A 21,343-nucleotide genomic window follows, 5' to 3' on the forward strand; every position below is an offset into this window, starting at 1 on the left:
CTGGAACTGGATGGAGAAACACTTGGTGGTTATCAATGAGCATCACAAACTGGGGGTCCCCAGTGCTGGGGGAGGCCCCAGGAGCCTTGAGGTGCCTCTGGGTGATCCATTGGGAGCAGAGCCCTGTGCCTGCTGGCTCTCCCCTTGGATTCCTAGGACAGGATCTAACTATCAGTCTGCCTTGGCAGCAAGGACACCCCTGTGGAGAAGAAGAAGAAAGGGAAGAGGAAAAATGAGATACCAGCAAACAGTTTGGATTTGGATCAGGATCTGCTGAGCCCATCCGTACAGAGCCCAGAGGAGTCTGCAGAGTCAGCTGACAGCCAGGTATGTCCAAAGCCCTCTGCTGCCATTGGGGAAATCCCAGCTGCCTTTGAGTGGGAGAAGAATTGGGCCCCTGAGTGCAGTGGTCAGAGAGCATGTTCAGCAGTGTGGCTCCAAGGCCAGCTTCTGTCAGCCTGAAGTCAGCTGATGGCCCAGGGTTAGGTGCATGTCCCTCAGCCTTGAGTGTCCTTCTCTATCATGACTCTGGGGAGCTCCCCTTTCCTGGCACAGCCCAAGGAGGCAGGTTGGCCCTGCAGTCTGGGGAGCTGTGTGCTCTGTATCTCTGCAGGGCTCCTCTGCCTCACACCCTGGGGACTGATGGGGCTGTGTGGGTCAGGATGGAGACCTCAGCACCACGGTGGGGAGTTATCTACAAGGAGAGCCAGTTCTCACCACCTCCGTCCTGCTAGGGCAGGGGGTGGCCTGGACATCCAGCAGCCCTGGGGCTTTCTCTCTGCCTCTCAAGCAGGGAGGCAGATACCTGGTCTGCCTGTGTCCCCTGGCACTGCCTTTTTCATCCCGTGTACAGAAACGACGCTCCGGACGGCAGGTGAAGAGGAGGAAGTACAATGAGGACCTGGATTTCAAGGTTGTGGATGATGACGGCGAGACAATCGCTGTGCTGGGAGCTGGGCGAACCTCCGCGCTCTCTGCCTCTACTCTGGCATGGCAGGCGGAGGTAGTGCTGGGTGTGGGACGGGGGGTGTGGGATCTGCCTCATGCAGCGTGTCCCGGGGTGTCAGTGATGATGATCAGGAAAGTAGGGGCTCCCAGCTCAAGGATGGGGTGAGAGTGTGTCTGTCTGGAGGGGTGCAGGCTGGCTTTGCAGGAACTGTGAGATGGGCAAGGGAGGTGTGCAGGTCTGCCTGCTGCCCTCTTACTGGGAGAACAGGACGTCTGGAACATGTCACATAACTGGACACGTCCCGGAAGAAGTGACCCAACCACTGCCCATGCACACCTTTGGCTCTGGTCTCTGTAGGTCCTGTCTATGATTAATCTATTATTTTGTCTCTGCCAGCTGAGGGCTTTGTAGGTGACAGGTCATCATTTTCAGCCCTCGCTGCTCTCCATCAGTGCCTTGGAACAAAGCAATACCAGCCTGACACTTGCCAGCTGAGCTGATCTGCCGGGCAACGTGGCGGGGACCAGTGGGTGCTACTGCAGTTTGAGCCTTGCTGTCCTGCTGCCTATGCCCACTAGTTCAGTGCTGGCTCCTGGTGGGTGCTGGCGGCTCTTTCCTGCCTGCCTGTGACTGTGTGTTGGGTTCTGCAGCTCATTCCATTTCTGATCGTTAACAAATCTGCCAGATATTAATAACGGTCACTAGTTGTTTTCACAGTGTTCTTGTAACCCTCTGTAGTCCCCTCTTCCCAAAGCTTTGGTGGGTATTAGTCAGCTCTGTTGTTCAGCCATTAGATAAGCTCTGGCCTGATGGTCCATGCCTGGCCTGGACCCACGGGACGTGCTGCGAGTGCTGCTTCAGCTCTGCCTGGGGCTGTGTCCCAACTGGGCTTCTGGCACTCATCTTTCCAAGTGAGATTTTCAAAGCAGCAGATAGGTATGAGCTGCCACTCTGTTCTCCTCTCAGTTCTGAACTTCCACCTCGGTTTGTCCTGCTCCAGGTGACTTATTAAGGCTGTTGTCCAGTAGCAGCCAGGCTGGGTGGCTGCTGTGGGGCCTGGCCAGCCTGCACAGCTGGGCCTGCCCATGGCTGCTCCCAGGGTCAGAACTGACCTGGCAGGGTAGGATGTGAGTGCTGCGACTGTGATGCTGCTCTCTCCATGGCCTGAGCTTGCACCTTTCCCCTTGGGTCCTGGCCACAGTCCTCAGAATCTCTGTGGGGCAGTGCAGGGCTCCTCCAGCAGCCTTCAGGCAGCGAGCAATGAGCCATGGACCATTGTAAGGGCTGTGGGGCAGTGTGGGAGCTCCAAGCTCTAGGACACTGAAAGTGGCTGTGGTGTGTCCCTGACCATATTCACGCAAACCCTTTGTGCCAGGCAGGGTCAAGCAGAGCCCAGCAGTGCCAGGGTGGATGCCTGGGCACGGGGGAATGGGCACTGCGTAGTGTCTGCAGTGGAAGCACCTCTGCACGCTCCCTTCAGCCATGTTACTCTGGTGTGGGGCAGAGCTCCTCAAATAGGACAAAAGTCCCACTCTGGGCCTCAGATGGCTGCTAAGGGCCTAGTCAGACCTGCTGTTCCCCTGCTTACTGTGTTGTGGTGCTGGGTGCAGCATCCTACCCTGCACAGAAGGGTAGTGCCGAGGCAGCAGTCAGCTGAGGGCTGAGGATGGAAGGGTTGCTGTGGCCCCAGGCATGGTCTTGGCTTTCCCAGACACTTTCAGGTGAGTGGTGTGGGATGCCCCATGTGTCTGTCCCTCCCCAGCATGCCCTGAGCCATTCTTTGAGAATCTTTCTAGTCTGCAAAGCTACACCTCAGGACTGCTTTGCCTTGGACCAGGTTCTACCTCCATCTGAAGGGGATGAACAAAGTTCTTCTCTTTTCTGCTCTGCGCTTTGCTCCTCCTGCTGCTGTACCATCTCCCAGACAGGGCAGAACTGATATTTCTAATGCTCAAGCAAGCTCCATATTTTTGGTGTGTGTCCTCTCCCATGAGTCTTCCCGTGCCTCTCCTCTCCAGCACAGACGGGCACAAGCCCAGCTCTCTTGTCCCTTGGCATTTGGTGGGGCTGGTCCTGGCACAGATGCAACCAGGAGAGCCTCCCCCTCCCTGCTCTCAGGGCTGACAGCAGGGCAGTGTTAGGGCACCTCCAGCAAAGCCCATGTACTCAGCAAGAGGGGCTGTGCTGGGAGCCCGAGGTGCCAGCAGAGGGGATCTGCAGCCTCAAGGGATGATTTCCTCAGGGGAGAGTTGAAGCCTGCAGAGGGAAGGAGGCAGCACTTTGAGCCTGCCAGGAAGAGTTGCATGGACACTGGTAGGGTGAGATGCTGTTGCCTGTGTCCTGAGGCTTTAGGCAGGTGGCGGCAACAGAGGGTGCATGTGGCAGGGCTCAAGAGCCCTGCTTTCCTGGGGTCCTTGGGGCCATACAGCACTACGGAGCTGTATAAAGGCCAAGGCATGTCCAAGATCTGGCATGGAGAGTGCCTGGGAGCAGAAACGTGCATGTTTTTCCTTCCTTGGGTCTCAGGGCAGAAGTGCCCAAGTTCCCTCCTCTTTTCTGGGAGAGTTGCCACCCTCTCCAGCTACCCTGGTGTAACTGGAAGGACCCATACAGCAAACTCAACAATGCTGTGGCCTGACTTATCCAGGGAGGACGGGCAGAGGGTGAGTGTAGCTGGGCAGGCAGCACTTACACCCTCACACCCAGCAAGGGCTCCCCAGGCACAGCTCTCCCAGCTCCCAGTGCCAGCTCTGTCTGCCCAGCTGGTGGACTGGGAGAGGGGCAAGTAGCTGCTCTGTGCTGGGAGGTGCCAGGGCATGTGATGAGCTGGGAAAACAGCTCTCCTCTCCTGTCCCCAGGAGCCTCCTGAGGATGATGCCAATATCATTGAGAAGATCCTTGCCTCCAGGATGGTGCAGAAGGAGGTGAGTTGGTGCTGCCTTGCTTGCTTTTCCTTGCTCTTGCTCTCACGGTGGAGTGCTGGGGTGTGCCTGCCTTTCTGGGCCATGGATCAATGTGGTGCCTCTCCTGTCCTGGGTACCAGAAAGCCTGGAGAGGAGTCAGGCCTGGGCTGATGCCCAGGAGGTGTTTGAGTCCCCCATGGTCAAGGATGGTCTTACACCATGTTCCCAAGGGCTATTACGCCTCTGGGGCAGCAGCACAACAAATGCCTGGCTGTCCTCACCATCCCTGGGGCTCAGTCCCTGGGGTCTGTGGCCAGGGAGGGGATGGCTGCCTGCACCCAGGTCGCAAAGCACGCCTCCCTAGTTTCTGCACAGGCTCTGACTGTAGCTGCCTCTCCTTGGTTTCAGGCTCATCCTGGAGGCCTGGCATTTGAGACGGAGGAGTTCTACGTCAAGTACAGGAACTTGTACGTGTGGTATTGTGATGCTTTTTGCCATGGGCCCTGTGCATGCAGGAGCAAGGACTGCACGCTCCCACCTCTGTCCCATCCCTAGCTGCAGGCCCAGCATCCCTTTTTTCCAGCCTCTGTCCTCCTGAGCCAGCCATAGTGGTGGGAAGCAGGGAAGCTGCAGCATCTTCAGTGCTTGCTCTTGGCCTGATCCTGTGCCACAGCTTTCCCCAGTTTAGGGTGCCATAGGTGTGGGTTGGGCCTTCTCTGGATCACCAGCAGATCCCTGCTGCTCTGTGTGGTGGATGGGATTGGGACCAAAGGCCTTTTGGTCACATTTGGTGACTTCTTTCCTCCCCTGCAGCTCCTATCTCCACTGTAAGTGGGCAACTCTGGAGGAGCTGGAGAAGGACCCCAGGATCTCCCAGAAGATAAAGCGCTTCCGGAACAAGCAGGCTCAGATGAAACATATTTTTACAGAGGTGAGAGCAGAGCACGGGGAGCAGCAGTGCACGACCCTGAGCCCAGGGCAGGGGCTGAGCAGGCCAGGAGCTGAGTGCTGCCCCTGACACCTCCCTGCCAAGGCCAGACCATTTCCTGGGCCAAAGGCACCAGAGCTAAGGCTGAGGGTGTGTGGCAGTGCCTGGACACCTGTGTCGTCACTGCCGGAATTATGAGCAGGGTGACAAGTGACACTTGCCAGGCATTGCCAACTACGGAAGCGTTGCTCAATGGGAGGGAGGGCACCATGTGGGTCTGGGGGTGCTTCTGTGGTGGAACAGAGATGCTATGGGAGAGAGGGAGCTATAAATATCTCGGCTCTGCTCTGCTCTGTAAGCAGATTAATCTTGCTTAGTATGAAAGGTGTTCTATAATTTATCTTGGTGCTCCAGAGATAGTTGTTGAATCTCCTCAAACTGCCCCTTACAAGTGTAAATCAGGCCAGTAGGCTATGAAAATTTCTCCATTGTAGCTGGAAAGCTGGGGGCGTGTGTCAGATTTCTCACTCTCAAGTCTGTTTGTGGTCTTTCTCAGGATGCAAAGAAAAAGCATGTGTTGGAATGCACTGTACCACTGACATTTCATCAAGGAGCACATGGTCTTTTCCTGTGACTAACTGGGCTTGGGGAGCTGTGAGCATAGAAGCCTGTCTTTTCTCCTTCCCAAGTGCTAGGCCATGTGTCTCTCCAAGGACTACTGCTAGGTGGGGCAAGAGGGAGGCAGAGTCAGAAACCAAGGGGTCACCCCTTGCAGGAGTGGGGTTCTGTGTATGGCTCTGTGCTGTGGCAATCACAGCTCTGGATGCTGCACATCAGCTGGAGCAGGCAGCTCAGGGCTTGTACCTTGGGGCCAGATAGGCTGGAGAGGACATTCCTGCCTAACAGCAAGGGCAGCATAAAGCCTGTGTCTACTCTAAAGGAAGAGCTTTGCCTTCCTGTGTCCTCCCTACCCGGAGACAGATGTCTGTACCTACATCCAGGGCACTTGGTGTGCTGCACACAGCTAGCAGCATCCTGGGGACAGATGCCCTGCAGCTGTTTACTCGTGCCTGCCATCTGGTTCACCCTGGAATCACCTTGAACTTACTCTCCCTTTTTACTGTTTGCTGTCACAGCCTGATGAGGATTTGTTCAACCCAGACTACGTGGAGGTAGATCGAATTCTGGAGGTGGCTCACACAAAGGACCCAGACACTGGGGAGGTGGGTGGCTGTATCACTTCTTGCCCCTCAGAGGGAGGGAGGGAGACTTGGCAGGAGGCCCAGCCCCACAGTGTGCATTCATCTCAGAGCATGCTGATGTGTGGGTCATCTCAGAGCATACTGAGCCTTCCCAGCCTTTCCTTGTGCAGCCTGAGTTCCTGAGGACCCTTGGCACAGGGTAGATGGAGGGCTTCTGACCCTCCCTGTCTCTGAGCCTGACTCTCTGTGCTGCAGGAGGTGACTCACTACCTGGTGAAGTGGTGCTCGCTGCCCTATGAGGAGAGTACCTGGGAGCTGGAGGAGGATGTTGACCCAGGGAAGATTAAAGAATTTGAAGCCCTCCAGATCCCTCCTGAAATCAAGCACATGGTAACGTACCCAGAGGTAACGTACCCAGTTGGCAGCTCTCTGCCCTGGGCACAGGGACTGGCTGTGTTGTGCCATGGTCCAGCAGTGCTGACCTTGTCCCTGGTGCTGCAGTGCAAGCCCTGTATTCTCCCCTCCGGGTGGGTTAGTTGTCAGGGTCTGAGGGTGGGCTCTGGAGGCCAGGACCTTGCTGTGACTCAGCTGTCAGGGACTGCTCTGAAGTGTTGTCCTGATGCACAGCCCCAGCAGCAGGATCTGGCCTCGCTGGGCATTGGCCTCTCCCATGGATCTTGCTCCTGCTCTCCCCTCTCAGGAGCGCCCAGCATCTGAGTCCTGGCAGAAACTGGAGAAGTCCCGAGAGTACAAGAACAGCAACCAGCTGCGGGAGTATCAACTAGAGGGAATGAACTGGCTGCTCTTTAACTGGTATAACAGGTGAGGAGGGGCTGGAGGCCTGTGTTCCCAGGAGCAGTCCTGCTAGCAGCAGGCCCTGGTGTGTGCTGTCATGGGAACAGCAGAGCTGGGGAGCAGAGTGTACAAATGGGCCTGACAGAGCAGCCACTGAGTCCTTCAAGTGCTGGAACTGGCAGGCAGCTGCCAGAAAAATTGGGTTAGCTTTAGCTTTGCAACTGAGTCTTTAAGAATGTTTCTCCCTAGGAAATGCTGATGAGTCTTGGAGGTAGTAGGGCTTAGCTATGGGTCTAAGATACACCTGATGATTAGTGTTGGCCAGGCTACTGGTGACCCACTGTGTGGCAGGAGGGCAGGAATGTGAATGTTCTCAGCTGCAGCAGGCCATCAGATGCATCTTTCCCTGGCTCTTGTGTACCTGAAGAACAGCATCTTTCATGCTGACTTTGAATCCATGATCTTGCAAGAAGTTGGATGGTCAGGCTTACCTGGACAGGTTTGGGCCACTATACCAATAGTGGCCAATATACCCCACCCTCCACGCTGCAGGGTCAGAGAGGTGTGAGAAGTGATGTACCTGACATCCCATCAAGGAGTTGGCGACAGGGTGGCTCTCAAGAGCCACGTTCACCTGACCCTGTCCATCTCTGCAGGAAGAATTGCATCCTGGCTGATGAGATGGGGCTGGGGAAGACAATCCAGTCAATCACGTTCCTCTCAGAGATATTCCTGATGGGCATTCATGGCCCCTTCCTCATCATCGCTCCTCTCTCCACCATCACAAACTGGGAGCGGGAGTTCCGCACGTGGACGGAGATGAATGCCATCGTGTACCACGGCAGCCAGATCAGCCGCCAGATGATCCAGCAGTACGAGATGGTGTACAGGGACACACAGGTGAGTGGCACACACAGCATTCCCAGGATGCATCCCTAGCCCTGGCTCCCTTTACTTGGGAAGCATTGAGCTGCCTGAGAAACTTGTTCTCCTCTGGAGAGGGAAAGGTGACCTTTTAAGAGCTCTTTGCTGGCGTGGCTTAAGGGTGCAGTATGTGAGTGAACAGCCCCAACTCATGCAGAAGGGGGAAGGTGCAGCAGAGCCCCAGCCATGGTTCTTGTCCAGGCCTATGTGTCTGCTCTGGAGCAGTGTCTAGTTTGGAGACAACATAGCCTGTGGCTAGCAAGGAGGCTTGCAGGAACCTGCCCAGTGAGAAATTATTCTGGGGAAATCCCAGCTCAGAGCCAGATACTGATACTGTCAGACAGAGGGTCTGACAGTGTCCTGCTGCCCTGCAGGAGTCAAGCTCTGGTTTCTGTCTCTCTAGGGTAACCCTCTCCCTGGGATTTTCAAGTTCCAGGTGGTTATCACCACCTTTGAGATGATCCTTGCTGACTGCCCAGAGCTGAAGAAGATCCAGTGGCGCTGTGTGGTCATTGACGAAGCACATCGCCTGAAGAACAGGAACTGCAAACTCCTGGAGGGGCTGAAGCTCATGGCCCTGGTGAGCATGTCCTGCCTGGGGTTCACCTGGGAGCAGGGTGGGCTGGAGATGGCTGTGCTGAGCATTCAGATGCCACTGTCACTGGCTCAGGCCCCATACCAGGCTGGGGGAAAACCATCCAGATCACTAAAGCATTGCCAGTGAAGGGGGGGCCCTTTGATGGACAGGGCACTGGTACCCTGCAGCTATCACAAACTCCTTCTTACCAAAGTGGAATATTAACCCACAGCAGACCTGGGAGGGAGAGCGTTCTCCTTGAGGGATCACCCAGTCCTCACGTCCCCAGGTCTTGGGGTTGTCTTGACCCTATCTCCTTTTGTTGCACATGTACCTACATGATGAACCTCTAATAAAAGCTCCCCCTCGTTTCCAGTGCAGAGTCATACCTGCCGCTGCTCAGGCTGGTCCTGGCAGCAGGTCCCTTCTGCCTCTTGGTATGGCATGGCTCTGGGCCATGTTGCTTCTTGTTCTACCTGAACCCTGAGGAGGGACATTCTGCCCCCAGCTGCACGGGGGCTTGGGCTCTGTCAACGTCCCCATCTGGCACCAGCACAGCCCTGCCTGAAGGTCTTGTGCCAGGACTGACACCTGTTGGCAGTGTGAGATCAAGGTTTTGGCTGTTGTTGCTGCACAGAGCTGGACTGGGACGTGTCCAGGGAAGCATCCTGGGAGCCACAAGACAGTGTGGTGTGGCTGTGGCTTGATTAGGGCTGTCACCATGGCCAGGGGAGCCTTTCAGCCTGTGTGTGCTCCCAGGTGACCCAGAGTGCTTCTGAGGCTGGAAGACAAAGAGCGTTGCACTCTTAGGACACCTTGGACCCAGCCAATGGGTCTGAGCCCTCCACCTCTTTTCTGTGTGTCCCCAGGAGCACAAGGTTCTGCTGACAGGGACTCCCCTGCAGAACTCGGTGGAGGAGCTCTTCAGCCTCCTAAATTTCCTGGAGCCACAGCAGTTTCCCTCAGAGACAGCCTTCCTGGAGGAGTTTGGAGACCTGAAGACAGAGGAGCAGGTACCTAGAAGAGTCATACTGGTGAATGTTGGCGCAGGCCACTGGGACACCTGATGACCAAACCAGGCATGCTCTGAGGCATGTACTTCATGGAAGTGGATAGGGCTCCTCATGGTGGGAGAAGCAAAGTTGGGACAGAGCTCCCAATGCTGCTTTGGAGAGAGGAGACCAGCCTGTGCCAAGGCAGTAGTCTGCTCCCACCTCTCTCCCTGCTGCCTTTGCACCCTTGGGCAGCACAGCTCACCTGCCTCTCCCACCTGGTCTGTCCCTGAAACCAGCAGGAGTGTAGGGGGAATGGGGAGGTTAGTAAGTCAGTTGTCCTTGTCAGGTTCCCATGGAGAGCCTTCCTCCAAAGTTCCTCTTGAGTGTGGGTCATGGGAAGCTGCTCAGTCCCTTGGGCTGTCCCTGCTGCCATTTGAACGTGGGAATTGCACAAAGATTGTCATTCTGGGAGAGCAGGCACAGGCATATGAAGCAACCACCACCTGCTGTCCAAACTCTCAGCTCTCCTCCTGCATCAGACACCCAAGGCTGCCAGCTGCAGAAACATGTGCAGTTCATGGTACAGGACTGGTCACTCACACGCCTGCCCCAAGGATGCCAGCCCTTGAAGTCCTCCTGGCTGGCTGCTGAGTAGCTGCTCCAGGGTCACTTGTAGTGGGTTCGCAGCCTGGAGGGGCTCCAGCGTTGCCTCCACTGTCACCACGTGTTTGCCGTGTTGGGAGGGCAGTGAGTCTCTCTGCTTGCTCTGCAGGTGAAGAAGCTGCAGTCCATCCTGAAGCCCATGATGCTGCGACGGCTGAAGGATGATGTAGAGAAGAATCTGGCACCCAAACAGGAGACCATCATTGAAGTGGAGCTGACCAATATCCAGAAGAAATACTACCGGGCCATCCTGGAGAAGAACTTCTCCTTCCTCTCCAAGGGTGCCAACCAGCACAATATGCCCAACCTCATCAACACCATGATGGAGCTGCGCAAGTGCTGCAATCACCCCTACCTCATCAATGGTGAGGGCTGTGCACAGGAGGTGTGGGGGGACACACTGGTATCACTGCAACATTTACTGCTCACTACCTGCAGAACTTGCCCATCTTGGGGGCCAGTTCAGGCCCTTGTGCCATCTGCTGATGATGTGGCTGTGAGCCCAGCACAGGGTACAGTGATCTGCCCTGTCGCCCTCCCAAGCAGCCTAGCTCCCTGCAAGAGCTGCTTGCTGATGGGCATCTCAGGGTCTTGTGAGGCTCACTGTGTTTGGGGGTGTTCTGACACAGGACCCTCTTCAGCATCCCAGCTTGACTTGTTCTGCCAAGAGCTGATGCAAACCCTGAAGTTTAGTCGCAGGAGTGGAGGGTCTGCTGGAGGTCTCTGGGCAACCTCCCTAGCTCTGACTGCATGGGTTCTGTTCCTTGGGTGCTCCTTTGCTGCTGCCCTGGGCGGGAGGCTGGGGGAGCTGCACTGCCAGCCTCACCAGGAGCTCACATCCCTTTTCACCTGGCAGGGGCAGAGGAGAAGATCCTGGAAGACTTCCGTAAAACACACAGCCCAGAGGCGCCAGACTTCCAGCTGCAGGCAATGATCCAGGCAGCCGGGAAGCTGGTGCTCATTGATAAGCTGCTTCCCAAGCTGATTGCTGGTGGGCACAAGGTGCTCATCTTCTCACAGATGGTGCGCTGTCTCGACATCCTGGAAGACTATCTCATCCAGAGGCGGTTAGTACAGGCTCCAGCATTCACCACAGCTCCTCCACGTCACCTACATGCACTGTACATAGAGTGGCAGCAATGCAGGGTGGGGATTTGGCCATGTACCAATGGATTGGAGTTAATGGCTACTGCTGGTGGGTGCAGAGACCCCAGAGCTGAGCAGCTCAGACCTGTCCATTCTGCGTAGCCCAGGGCCAGTCCTCGGAGAGACCAGGTGGAAGTAGGTAGGACCCTCGGTCCTGGTTCCCATGAGCCCCATATCCATGCACCATGCATGGAGTTGTGATGATTTTACCATCATAAGAGGCACAACTTTCAGGAACAGCCAGAGTGCACACAGGCTGATGGGGCCTGAGCCTCCACCTGGGCACAGGTTCTGCCAGTTAGTCTCAGCTGCCTGTGTACCCACACTCAGCCCAGGGGAAGGAGCAGGAAGGAATTTAAAAGCCACAGCCAGTTCAGGCCCTGCCGTGACGCTGCTCTCCCCTGTCCCCCTCTCGAGCAGGTACACCTACGAGCGCATCGACGGGCGGGTGCGCGGGAACCTGCGCCAGGCTGCCATCGACCGCTTCTGCAAGCCCGACTCGGATCGCTTCGTGTTTCTGCTGTGCACGCGGGCAGGGGGGCTGGGCATCAACCTGACGGCTGCTGACACCTGCATCATCTTCGACTCGGACTGGAACCCACAGAACGACCTGCAGGTAACGGACCGGGCTGGGCCAGGCCGCTGGGCAGTCCTGTGGCACAGCTCCTGTCGCTGGTGCCAGGAGGGCAGGGCGGGGCAGCGGCTGTGCTGGGCACAGAGTACCATGCTGGGAGAGCCGGCAGGACTGCAGGCAGAGGGGACAGGACACGAGGGAGGTCACGGTGTGGCTCTGAAAGTACAGATGAACCACAGAGCAGACAACACTGTGTCCATAGCTGGTGTTGGAGTGGGTGCAGTGTTGTGTGCCTGCATCTGCAGAGAGCCATGGCTCCAGCCTGAGGCCTGTGTCCTTGCCCTGAGGGCGCTGGGATCACCCATTTCTGCTCCACAGCCATGCAGGCTGTGCCAGAGCCAGAGCCCTGCCAGGTCAGCCACAGGCATGGAATGGAGATGCTGTGGAGGGTAGGAGCTGGCTGTGGCTTGGATGGGTGAGTGTAGGTGCTGGTGCGGGTGCCACAAGCCACACACTCCCCATCCTGCTGGGCTCCCTGTGCTGACACTGTGCCCTCTGCTCTCCCAGGCTCAAGCTCGCTGCCACCGGATCGGGCAGAGCAAGGCAGTGAAGGTCTATCGCCTCATCACCAGGAACTCCTACGAGCGGGAGATGTTTGACAAGGCCAGCCTGAAGCTGGGCCTGGATAAGGCTGTGCTGCAGGACATCAACCGCAAGGGCAGCACCAACGGGGTAGGTTGGCTGCCTGAGTGGGGTCAGGCGGGAGCTGCTGCAGGAGAACTCTCCTCCAAGTGCAAGTCACTGCCAGGTTGGAACAGAGGCTGGGCAGGCTTTGGGGAGGGAGAACCCAGTCCCACACACTCACACTGCTGCTGATAGCCTGACAGGCTATCCCTGCACTGCCACAGGGTTGGGGGACACATGATGCTGTGTCTGGGGTGGCATGGACTGAAATTCCTGACAGTCCCTCAGGCAGCATTTTGAAGTAACCTCCTTGCTGTAGCAGCAGCAGCAGGTCTGGGTTTGCTTGAGGCGTCTCTGTCCTCCTCCTGGAGCAGAGGGAAGAGCCTTCTCCTGCTGTGCAGCGGTCAGGGTTGCTGGCCAGGTTGGTGATGCCCCCGTGTTTTGGGCAGGTTCAGCAGCTCTCCAAGGTGGAGGTGGAGGACCTGCTGCGGAAGGGTGCCTACGGCGCACTCATGGATGAGGAGGACGAAGGGTCGAAGTTCTGCGAGGAAGACATTGATCAGATCCTCCAGCGCAGGACACAGACCATCACAATCCAGTCTGAGGGCAAGGGCTCCACCTTTGCCAAGGTATGCTGTGCTCCATCAGGAGGGAAGGGGGATTCCCCTCGAGGGGTGGGGGAGGAGGACACACTGGGAGCATGCAGGGCAGTAGCAGTGGGCTGATCTCCTGCCTGTGTGCAGAGACGTGTCTGCATGGAGGCCAAGCTCTCCTGTCCTGCTGTGCCCAGGAGTGAGACCTTGCTGGGACTCCACAGCAGGTGTGGTCTCCTCTGGTGGTCAGCACAGTGTTGAGGAGGGGGCCACCAACCTGGATGGATGATGGGAGGCTGCCTAGGAGGGTTCAGCACTCCCTTCGAAGCTGGCTCAGGCTAGTGAGAGGCAGAGCAGGGCCTGTGCTCCAGGTACCAGGCAGTATCGGGGTGTGCTCTGTCCCCAGGCTTGAGGTGTGGATGGATGCAGAGCTGCTGTCATGTCCCAGCAAGGTGGAGGTCTTGCTGCTCTCATGGGCTGAGGGCTCCTTGCTGTGGCAGCAGACCGTGCCCAGAGCTAGACTCTGCCCAGGGCTGTGTGGGCAGGGTCAGGCTTCTCGTCAGGGAGGATGGATGAGTTCAAAGCCTAGATGAGATCCAGACCTGAGCTGGGCTGATCTTACTCGTGGACTGAGCTTATTTGATCCGAGTCTGTCACCCAGCCGGACTGGTGCAGCCTCAGTGTGGTGCTTTGACAAGCAGAAATTTGAGTGGAAACCTGAGCCGCCAGTGGTGTGGAAAGGAGCCATGGTACCTTCAGCACAGCCAGTCTCTGTCTCCAGGCTCTCTCTTCTGCTGCCATGAGGCCTGGCTCTGCAGGAAGACCCCCAGAATGGTGGCAGGGTCCAGCTCCTGGGCTGCACGATGCCCAAAGCCAGGTGCTGCTGTGCCATGGGAAGCTGTGTGCAGGGTCTGATGTACCCCCCTGAGAGAGCCCAAGGAGCCAGCTCTGTGCTGTGCTCATGGCTAGTGTCTGCTGGGGGGTCTAAGGGCCATCTATCCCTCCTCATTTTGCATAGCTAAGACTCTGTTTACAATGGGTCAGGCAGGACTGTAGATCAGAGCAGTTCAGCTCCCTTAGGCGAACAAAGAACCCTCTAGCACATATCAGCTTGGAGTGCAACACCCCACGGCAGTGAGACCGTGTGCTCAGACAGGCGTGGGGGGAGATCTCTGTGTGAGAGAAGGCGCATCTCGATGGTGGGTTGCACTCTGTTCACTCTTCTTTCTCTCCCAGGCCAGCTTTGTAGCATCAGGAAACAGAACTGACATTTCCTTAGACGACCCCAACTTCTGGCAGAAGTGGGCCAAGATAGCAGAGCTCGATACAGACGCCAAGAACGAAAAGGTAGGATCCAGTTTGCAGTCTGTGTGCCCTACAACTGATCTGACACCACATGGTGTGGTCTCCAGGGAGGAGCTGTGTGTTTCTGCTGGGCTCCTGAAGGGATTGGTGTTGGGCATCAAGAATTACTTCAAGGGAAGACTGACCCATGAGTTAAAGACCCAATTTATGTAGCCACATGTTGGTCTGTGCCTCCCTGACATTCAGGCTGCTCAGACTGTGCTCCCAGCTACTCCCAAGCCTGGCTAAGGGGCAGCAGCTGGGGCAGCATGAGAGGGGAGGAGAGGATGAAGGAACCAGTGCCCACCTGTGAGCCCAGCAGGCTGGTGTGACTGCCTGTCATGGGGCTGTGCAGAGTTCCCCACAGCACAGACAGTGCTGCCTGCTGCCAGCCACGTGGGTGCAGGCAGCCCAGGCAGCTGGGGTGGGGCTCCAGCACGGAGCAGTACCGGGACAGTCCCATGCTGCCCTCCAGGTGCCAGCTCTGATCTCCCAGTTCTCCGGCTGTCTCTGCAAGGCCAGAGACCTTCATTAGTGCAAAGGGGTTCCAAGTGGCAGCTCTTGCTGTGGCTGGGGATTGGTGGGGTGAGCGAGGCTCTTTCCACTTTGGGGGGATGCTGTGTAACTGTTCCCCAGACCAGCCCAAGTCCGTGTGAGCCCTTGTACCCTGGGCAGAGGATAGCATTTGGCCTCTCAGCTCTGGAGGAGGCCTGGAGAGCTGACTTGAGTTAGTGAGCTCCAGCCCTGGAGCTCACAGTGCTGAGCACATTGTTCCACTGCAGCTCCCAGGCTCCCACCACCCCCATCTTGATGGCTTGAGAGCATTGTCCAAACACTTCTTGAGCTCTGGACAGCTTAGGGCCATGACCACTGCCCTGGGGAGCCTGTTCTAGTGCCCAACCACCCTCTGGGGGCAGAACATTTCCCTAATATCCAGCCTAAACCTCTCCTGACACAGCTCCATGCCATTTGCTATCGTGTCACCAGAGAGCAGAGATTGGTGCCTTCCCCTCTTCTTCCCCTTGTGAGGAAGTGAGGGTGGGCTGGTGCTGCTGCCTGTTGGGAGGCAGGAGGGGACAGAGGGGGTCCCACCTCTCTGCTGGCCCTGCTGAGCTGGTGTGCTAAGCTGCAGCTCAGGCCCCTGCAGCTGGCTCCAGTGCAGCCCCGGGGCCCTGCCATGATTCCAGCTAAGGCAGCAATGCCATAGAGATGGTGTTACACAGCAGGAGGGAGGCCTTGCAGCTCTGCAGAGCTCCCTGCTCAAGCAGAAGCAATGGAATGAGACGACTCTGTGTGTGTCCCATGTGCCTGAAATCCAGGCAGACTTAGGTGGCATGGATTCGTTCAACAGGGCAGGGGTAAGGAGGCAGGTACGTGCTATTTAACTTCAGATTGCTCCCTCCTGCACCTTCTTGCAATCTGCCTTTCCTCTTCCAGCCCACCTGTCCCCTGACACAAAGATTGCACCTCCTTCAGCACAGCACTTGGCACAGGCGGTGCTGGGAGGACCAAGAGTGACTCAGAGCTGAGTCAGCTGCTGGCTGTCAGCAGTTTGGACCCAGAGGGGCTGATTTTCAGCCCGTCATCATTCAGGCTGAATTTTGTCCTGGCCAGGAGTTGTCTCATGTGTGCAGGCAGAGCTGCAAGCAGGTGATTTGGAGCAGGTATCCCAGTGGGATGGTTAGCCGTGGGACTGGCAAGCCAGGAGCCAGAGGTGTGAGCAGAACCAGTGGCAGTGGGGAGAACGTATACAAGATTTTCTGCCTGTACCTGAGCACGTTCTCTGCTCTGTCCCTCCCAGGAGAGCCTGGTCATCGACAGACCCCGGGTACGGAAGCAAACCAAACACTACAACTCCTTCGAAGAGGACGAGCTGATGGAGTTCTCTGAGCTGGACAGTGACTCGGACGAGCGACCGACGCGCTCGCGGCGCTTTAACGAGAAGACGCGGCGGTATCTGCGGGCTGAGTGCTTCCGCGTGGAGAAGAACCTGCTCATATTTGGGTGAGTCTCACCCCTCCCAGAGACCATGGCCACAGCCTCCAGCTGGCCCAGTATCTGTGGGCCATTGGCTACCCCAGCCACTTTTTGTCCATCCTGCTTGCAGAGTCCCCTCCTTCCAACAGTGACCTCCCGGGTGGGGCCTGGGCTCTCAGCGAATGTTTGGGATGGAAGGAGAGTTAGAGGGACAAAGCATGAGCTGACAGTTGGCACTTCCAGAGTCTGCTCCTGCCTTTGCCCTGTTCTGTCTGGCAGACCTCTCTCCCTCTCTGCTCCTGTTATATGTGGGAAAAACACCCCTGTCCAGGGGCTAGCAGGGCCATACCCCTCCGAGAGCTGGAGAGAGGTACCAGCAAGATTTCTCTTTGCATTGGAGTGTTTACTCTGTGTTCTTGCTGTTTCAGCTGGGGACGCTGGAAAGATATCCTAACCCATGGGCGGTTCAAGTGGCACCTGAATGAGAAGGACATGGAGATGATTTGTCGGGCCTTGCTGGTGTATTGCGTCAAACACTACAAGGGGGATGAGAAGATTAAGAGTTTTATCTGGGATCTCATCACGCCGACGAAGGATGGCCAGAACCAGGCTCTGCAGAATCACTCAGGTATTGCGTGTTCTCTCTGCCATTGCATCTGTACTTGTCACTCTGTGGTAGCCTGTGGGACCAAGGCTGCAAAATTCAAAGCTGATGGAAACAGTCTGCAAGTGGTTGTGCTTGAGCACTGTGATTCTCTCAGCACAGAGAAAGGGACTTCCATGGACCTGACTTCCACACTGACCCTCAGAGCCAGCAGCAGGGGCTGGCTGAGTGGGGGAGGCTGTTTCGTGTCTCTCAGTGCCATGGCTGGTGCAGAAAGAGCCTTGTGGTGGGAGCAGAAGTGCTTCTAAGTTTTCTCTGGCCTGTGAGTGCTGTCGGGGTTCCCCTGTTCGGTGAGACACTGGGCAGCGAGCTCATGGGGTGCTGGTGACCCTATGAACACATTGGCTGTGGTAGGTATGAGGGTACATATTCCACTCGGAGCACTGACGTGCCTGGATGTTCCTCGGAGCCACACAGGACACAGCATGGATGTTGTTCAGGGACTCTGCTTGTGCCTCTGGGCAGCACTGGCAGCTGTGCCAGGAAAAGCTGAGTGTGCAGCTGAGCATCCGTCTCACTCCATCTCCAGCTTATGTTTCCCCTTGCCATGGTGCTTGTCCCAGACATACTGATCTTCGGTGCCTGATGTGATGGGTGGAGGTGCAACATTGGTTTGTCCTGAGACCCCTGCAGAGTCTTCCCCAGCTGCAGAGTCTTCCCCAGCTGCAGAGTCTTCCCCAGGTGATACTGCCTTCTCTCACTGTGTCTAGCAGGACCCTTGTCCCAGGTCTGGCTGTGCCCTTTCTGCTCAGAGACCTCACTTGCTTATTTTCCAGTGTGTGTGAGGTCCATGTGTCACACTACAGATGTCAGATCTGTAATTGCATCTGTGTTCTGTAGGGTGGAGGTTCCCAGTTATCCTCAGCTTCAGACAGGTCACCCAGAGCCTTCCCAGCCCTGCTTTCCTGCTGGCTCTGGCTCTGCTTTCCTAGTGGACACTGCAGATTGGTCCCCCCACCTGCAGCTCAGTGGCTGCTCTTTGTGGGCTCCCCTAGAGCCCCACCCTGCAAACAGGGCCTTTATCTCTCATGCTGTGACCACAGAGTGGGTGCTGGCTCCCTAGATCAGCCGGGGGGGGTTGTGGTCTGGGACACGTGGTCAGGACCTGCTGTGTGTCAGAGCTCTGGCTGCACAGTGCCTGCATCCTGTGGTTCTTGGGACAGAGGAGTGGGGCTGGGGGAGGCTGTGGCATCCCTGGGGGAGTCAGAGCTCAAAAGCCATGTGCTGCTTGTTCTACCCTTCTGATCTGTGGCGCAAGGTGAGTAGTGAGGGGGCTGGGGCTCTCCGGACTGCTTTTGGCATCAGGGAACCAGGCTGAAACCTGGGACTCAGGCGGTGGGGCACAGGGAAGGCTGTTCTGTAGTGGTGCTGCTGATGAGCCCCAGTTGCGCGGTACTTGGTGCTTAAAACCCAACATCACCATTTCCTTCTGCCTAGAAATGTCTGGCTGGGACTGCTTGAGAGAGCAGAGCAAGAGTCAGAACCAAACCAGCTGGTATGAGTGGGCTTGATTTAGATAATACCAAGTAACAAACAAGCCATGGTTTCAGTGGAGAGTCAGGATTGCTTGTAGTGCAAGAGCAGCACTAACATTGGATATTGAGCAGAGAGGCGACCAGGAACTTCTGCATCAACTCTTCAGAATGGCTTTTCCCACCTGTGAGACCTCCACATGGTCTTGGCTAGAGGAATGACACCATCCAGCCTGACATCAGGAGCTGGAGGAGAGCAGAACCCTGCAGTGCAGAGCAGCCTCCCTGGGGAGCCTCAGGTACCATGTCTGCAGAGAGCTGACCAGGCGAGACATGCCCTGGGCCTCCCTGATGTGCAGAAAGCAACAGCAACCTCCAACCCTAGCTAGTGCATCCTGGAGCTGTTCCTTCTAAATCCCTTATCCGTGTGACCATGGGGGCTGAGCACAGCACCCAGGCAGTCCAGCTCAGAGCACTGCTGATCCAGCACCATCCTGCCTTCCATCCTGGAAGAGGCCAAGCTGCTGAGGAAGCAGCATTTGCCCAAAGGCCAGATTGGTGTTGGAGATAGGAACCCTGGTGCCCATTGCAGGCCTCCAGCAGCCACCCGGGCTGCAACCCTTGTCCTGTCATGGAGCTGCAGACCTTATGCAGGAGTTGAGGATATGGTGATGCTCTCTCTTCTTCAGTGGACCAGATAGATGGGACAGAACTGCTCAGGCACTCTTTCCCCTTAACACATGGGCAGGAGAGGATGTCTGCAGGGCCTCCCTCAATAGCAGCTGCCCAGAGAGGCAACTTATCCCTCTCCAAAGATTCCAAATAATAATGACCCCACCAGGAATTGTTTCCACATTCTGCTGTGAACTCACATCTTATTTCAAGGTTGAAATGTGTTTCATTTTCAGCTCCAGCCACTGGATCTCATTTTATCATTGTCAGCCAGATGGGACCGCATTCCCTTTACCTTTGGTACCTTAGCCCCCTGCACTGATTTGGTTCCCCCACAGCCCTACTCCTAATGCACACCATAAGAAACAACCCTTACAGATCAGATCCACAGGTCTGCTGGTATTTGGTCATTTGGGAACTTCTTATTTGAACTCTTGTCCCAAATCACTGTCCCTGTAGGGTGACCTTCAGAGCTGGCTGCAGTATCTAGAGAAGGCTCCAAGAGCTGGGCCCAGGACCAAGGTCGCTTCCATGCTTCTGTGGGATATTTTTATACATCAAGGGGCCATGTTTGCCCCGTGCACTTCCACCTCCTTGGCGTTCCAAGGTGCAGCTGGGAGCTCTGCGTGGCCTCCTCCAGCTCCTGGCTCTGCTGCCCTGCCTCACAGCCAGTGCCAGCTGTGCCTGGTGGCAGTGCCCGGCTGTGCCCGTGGTGCCTGCGGTGCTTACTGGCTGCCACTCGCTGTTACAGGTTTGTCAGCACCAGTGCCCAGAGGCAGGAAGGGGAAGAAGACAAAGAACCAGATGCTGCTTCCCGAGATAAAGAACGCGGACTGGCTCGCCACCTGCAACCCCGAGGTGGTCCTACATGATGACAGCTACAAGAAGCACCTCAAACAGCACTGCAACAAGTGAGTCATAGAATTATAGAATCATAGAGTAGTTTGGGTTGGAAGATGTTAAAAAACATCTTGTTGCACCCACCCCTGGCCATGGGCAGGGACACCTTCCACTAGACCAGGTTGCTCCAAGCCCCATCCAACCTGGCCTTGAACACTTCCAAGGATGGAGCAGCCACAGCTTCTCTGGCCAACCTGTGCCAGGGCCTCACCACCCTCACAGGGAAGAATTTCTTCCTAGCATCTAGTCTGAATCTCTCCTCTTTTAGTTTAAAACCATTCCCCCTTGTGGGAGCCCACACCAGCTTGTGGAGACAGTGGGCTGAGGGCCTTTAGCATTGGGAAGGTGGGAGGGAGCTACGAAGGGCTCACAGCCCACACAGGATCCCCATGTTCCCACTGCTGGACCTCTCTCGGATTCTCCTCCAGTTCATGGGAGCCATGTCCTGAGCAGTGACCCTCTGGCCAATGGGCCCCACCAGGTCACAGGGCTGGGCACTGCTGTGTGACACTGCATGGCTGGTGCCCATCCTGCTTTAAGGAAGTGGGTCCTTCCACGTGGGGAAACATGGTGTCAAGCAGGTTTCCCTGGCCTTGCTGACCTCTCTGCCACCCGGGACAGGGTTCTGCTGCGGGTGCGAATGCTCTACTACCTGAAGGCTGAAGTGCTGGGGGAGGCTGCGGATAAAGCCTTTGAGGGGACCCCTGCCAGGTAGGGACCTCACGGTGAACCCCTGCGAGGCTTCTCGGGCTCGAGCACTGCCGCAGCCATCCAGCCCAGCCACGTCTGGGCTCACTGCAGCTCCAGGCGAGTTAGACCTGGGGGTCAAGTCCCCACCCAGGTCTTGCTCTGGCAAAACTTCACCTTCAGACAGCCACTCTACCTGCTCAGGGACTGCGGCCGTGGCAGCCCCACTGAGGCAGCTTTGAGGCTGCAACACTGGCCCAGCGGGGGTGGCGGGGACTTTCAGGGACACCCTGCAGGAAAATGGCTCTGTGTGCTGCTTGACAAATGGGTCCTTAATCCAAAGTGGGAGTCCGCAGAGACTGCTCCCAGTCTCAGGGCCAGGCCTCAGAGCAGGGCATGCCTCATCACTGTGACTACAGTCCCTTCCCAGCACTAGGAACAGTGGGACCCACAGGCTTTGTAATGCCACTGAGCCTGGAGCCTGCTGGCTCCTGACCTTTCTGCAAAGACTCAGCTCTCTGTGTTTCACAGAGAAGTGTGATATGCTGAGCTTATATCTTAATTTCCGCAAGTGGGGCTGCTGCCTTCCCCAGCACAGCTCCATCAGCACAAGTCTATGCAGTGAGACACTGTTCTTTTGGGGCTGGTAGGTGTGAAGAGGTTTCCCCCCAGAGGTGCTGTTCAGGTCAGATGG

General features: G+C 56.6%; 1 protein-coding gene across 15 annotated transcripts in view; it reads left to right on the forward strand.

The window, feature by feature from the left end:
- Nucleotides 1-21,343, forward strand: part of CHD6 (chromodomain helicase DNA binding protein 6) — an 88,437-nt gene that overhangs the window by 47,494 nt on the left and 19,600 nt on the right. For 11 of the 15 annotated variants that reach the window (XR_003531013.1, XM_027663951.1, XM_027663948.1 and 8 more), the window contains 21 exons: nt 189-327; nt 854-1,003; nt 3,808-3,873; nt 4,261-4,319; nt 4,666-4,783; nt 5,917-6,003; nt 6,238-6,387; nt 6,683-6,804; nt 7,434-7,677; nt 8,105-8,281; nt 9,148-9,291; nt 10,046-10,301; nt 10,793-11,003; nt 11,503-11,698; nt 12,224-12,388; nt 12,790-12,969; nt 14,170-14,280; nt 16,079-16,281; nt 16,683-16,885; nt 19,814-19,973; nt 20,584-20,673. Coding sequence is in view for 14 of the 15 variants with exons in the window: in XM_027663951.1 (XP_027519752.1) it covers nt 189-327; nt 854-1,003; nt 3,808-3,873; nt 4,261-4,319; nt 4,666-4,783; nt 5,917-6,003; nt 6,238-6,387; nt 6,683-6,804; nt 7,434-7,677; nt 8,105-8,281; nt 9,148-9,291; nt 10,046-10,301; nt 10,793-11,003; nt 11,503-11,698; nt 12,224-12,388; nt 12,790-12,969; nt 14,170-14,280; nt 16,079-16,281; nt 16,683-16,885; nt 19,814-19,973; nt 20,584-20,673 (3,231 nt within the window). In the remaining variant the exon portion in view is untranslated. The remainder of the gene's footprint in view (nt 1-188; nt 328-853; nt 1,004-3,807; nt 3,874-4,260; nt 4,320-4,665; nt 4,784-5,916; nt 6,004-6,237; nt 6,388-6,682; nt 6,805-7,433; nt 7,678-8,104; nt 8,282-9,147; nt 9,292-10,045; nt 10,302-10,792; nt 11,004-11,502; nt 11,699-12,223; nt 12,389-12,789; nt 12,970-14,169; nt 14,281-16,078; nt 16,282-16,682; nt 16,886-19,813; nt 19,974-20,583; nt 20,674-21,343) is intronic. The other 4 variants (XM_027663943.1, XM_027663953.1, XM_027663939.1 and 1 more) reach the window with 3 other exon arrangements.

The sequence above is a fragment of the Corapipo altera genome, unplaced genomic scaffold, assembly GCF_003945725.1.
Source record: "Corapipo altera isolate COAL_440 unplaced genomic scaffold, ASM394572v1 110, whole genome shotgun sequence".
NCBI classification, from domain to species: Eukaryota; Metazoa; Chordata; class Aves; order Passeriformes; family Pipridae; genus Corapipo; species Corapipo altera.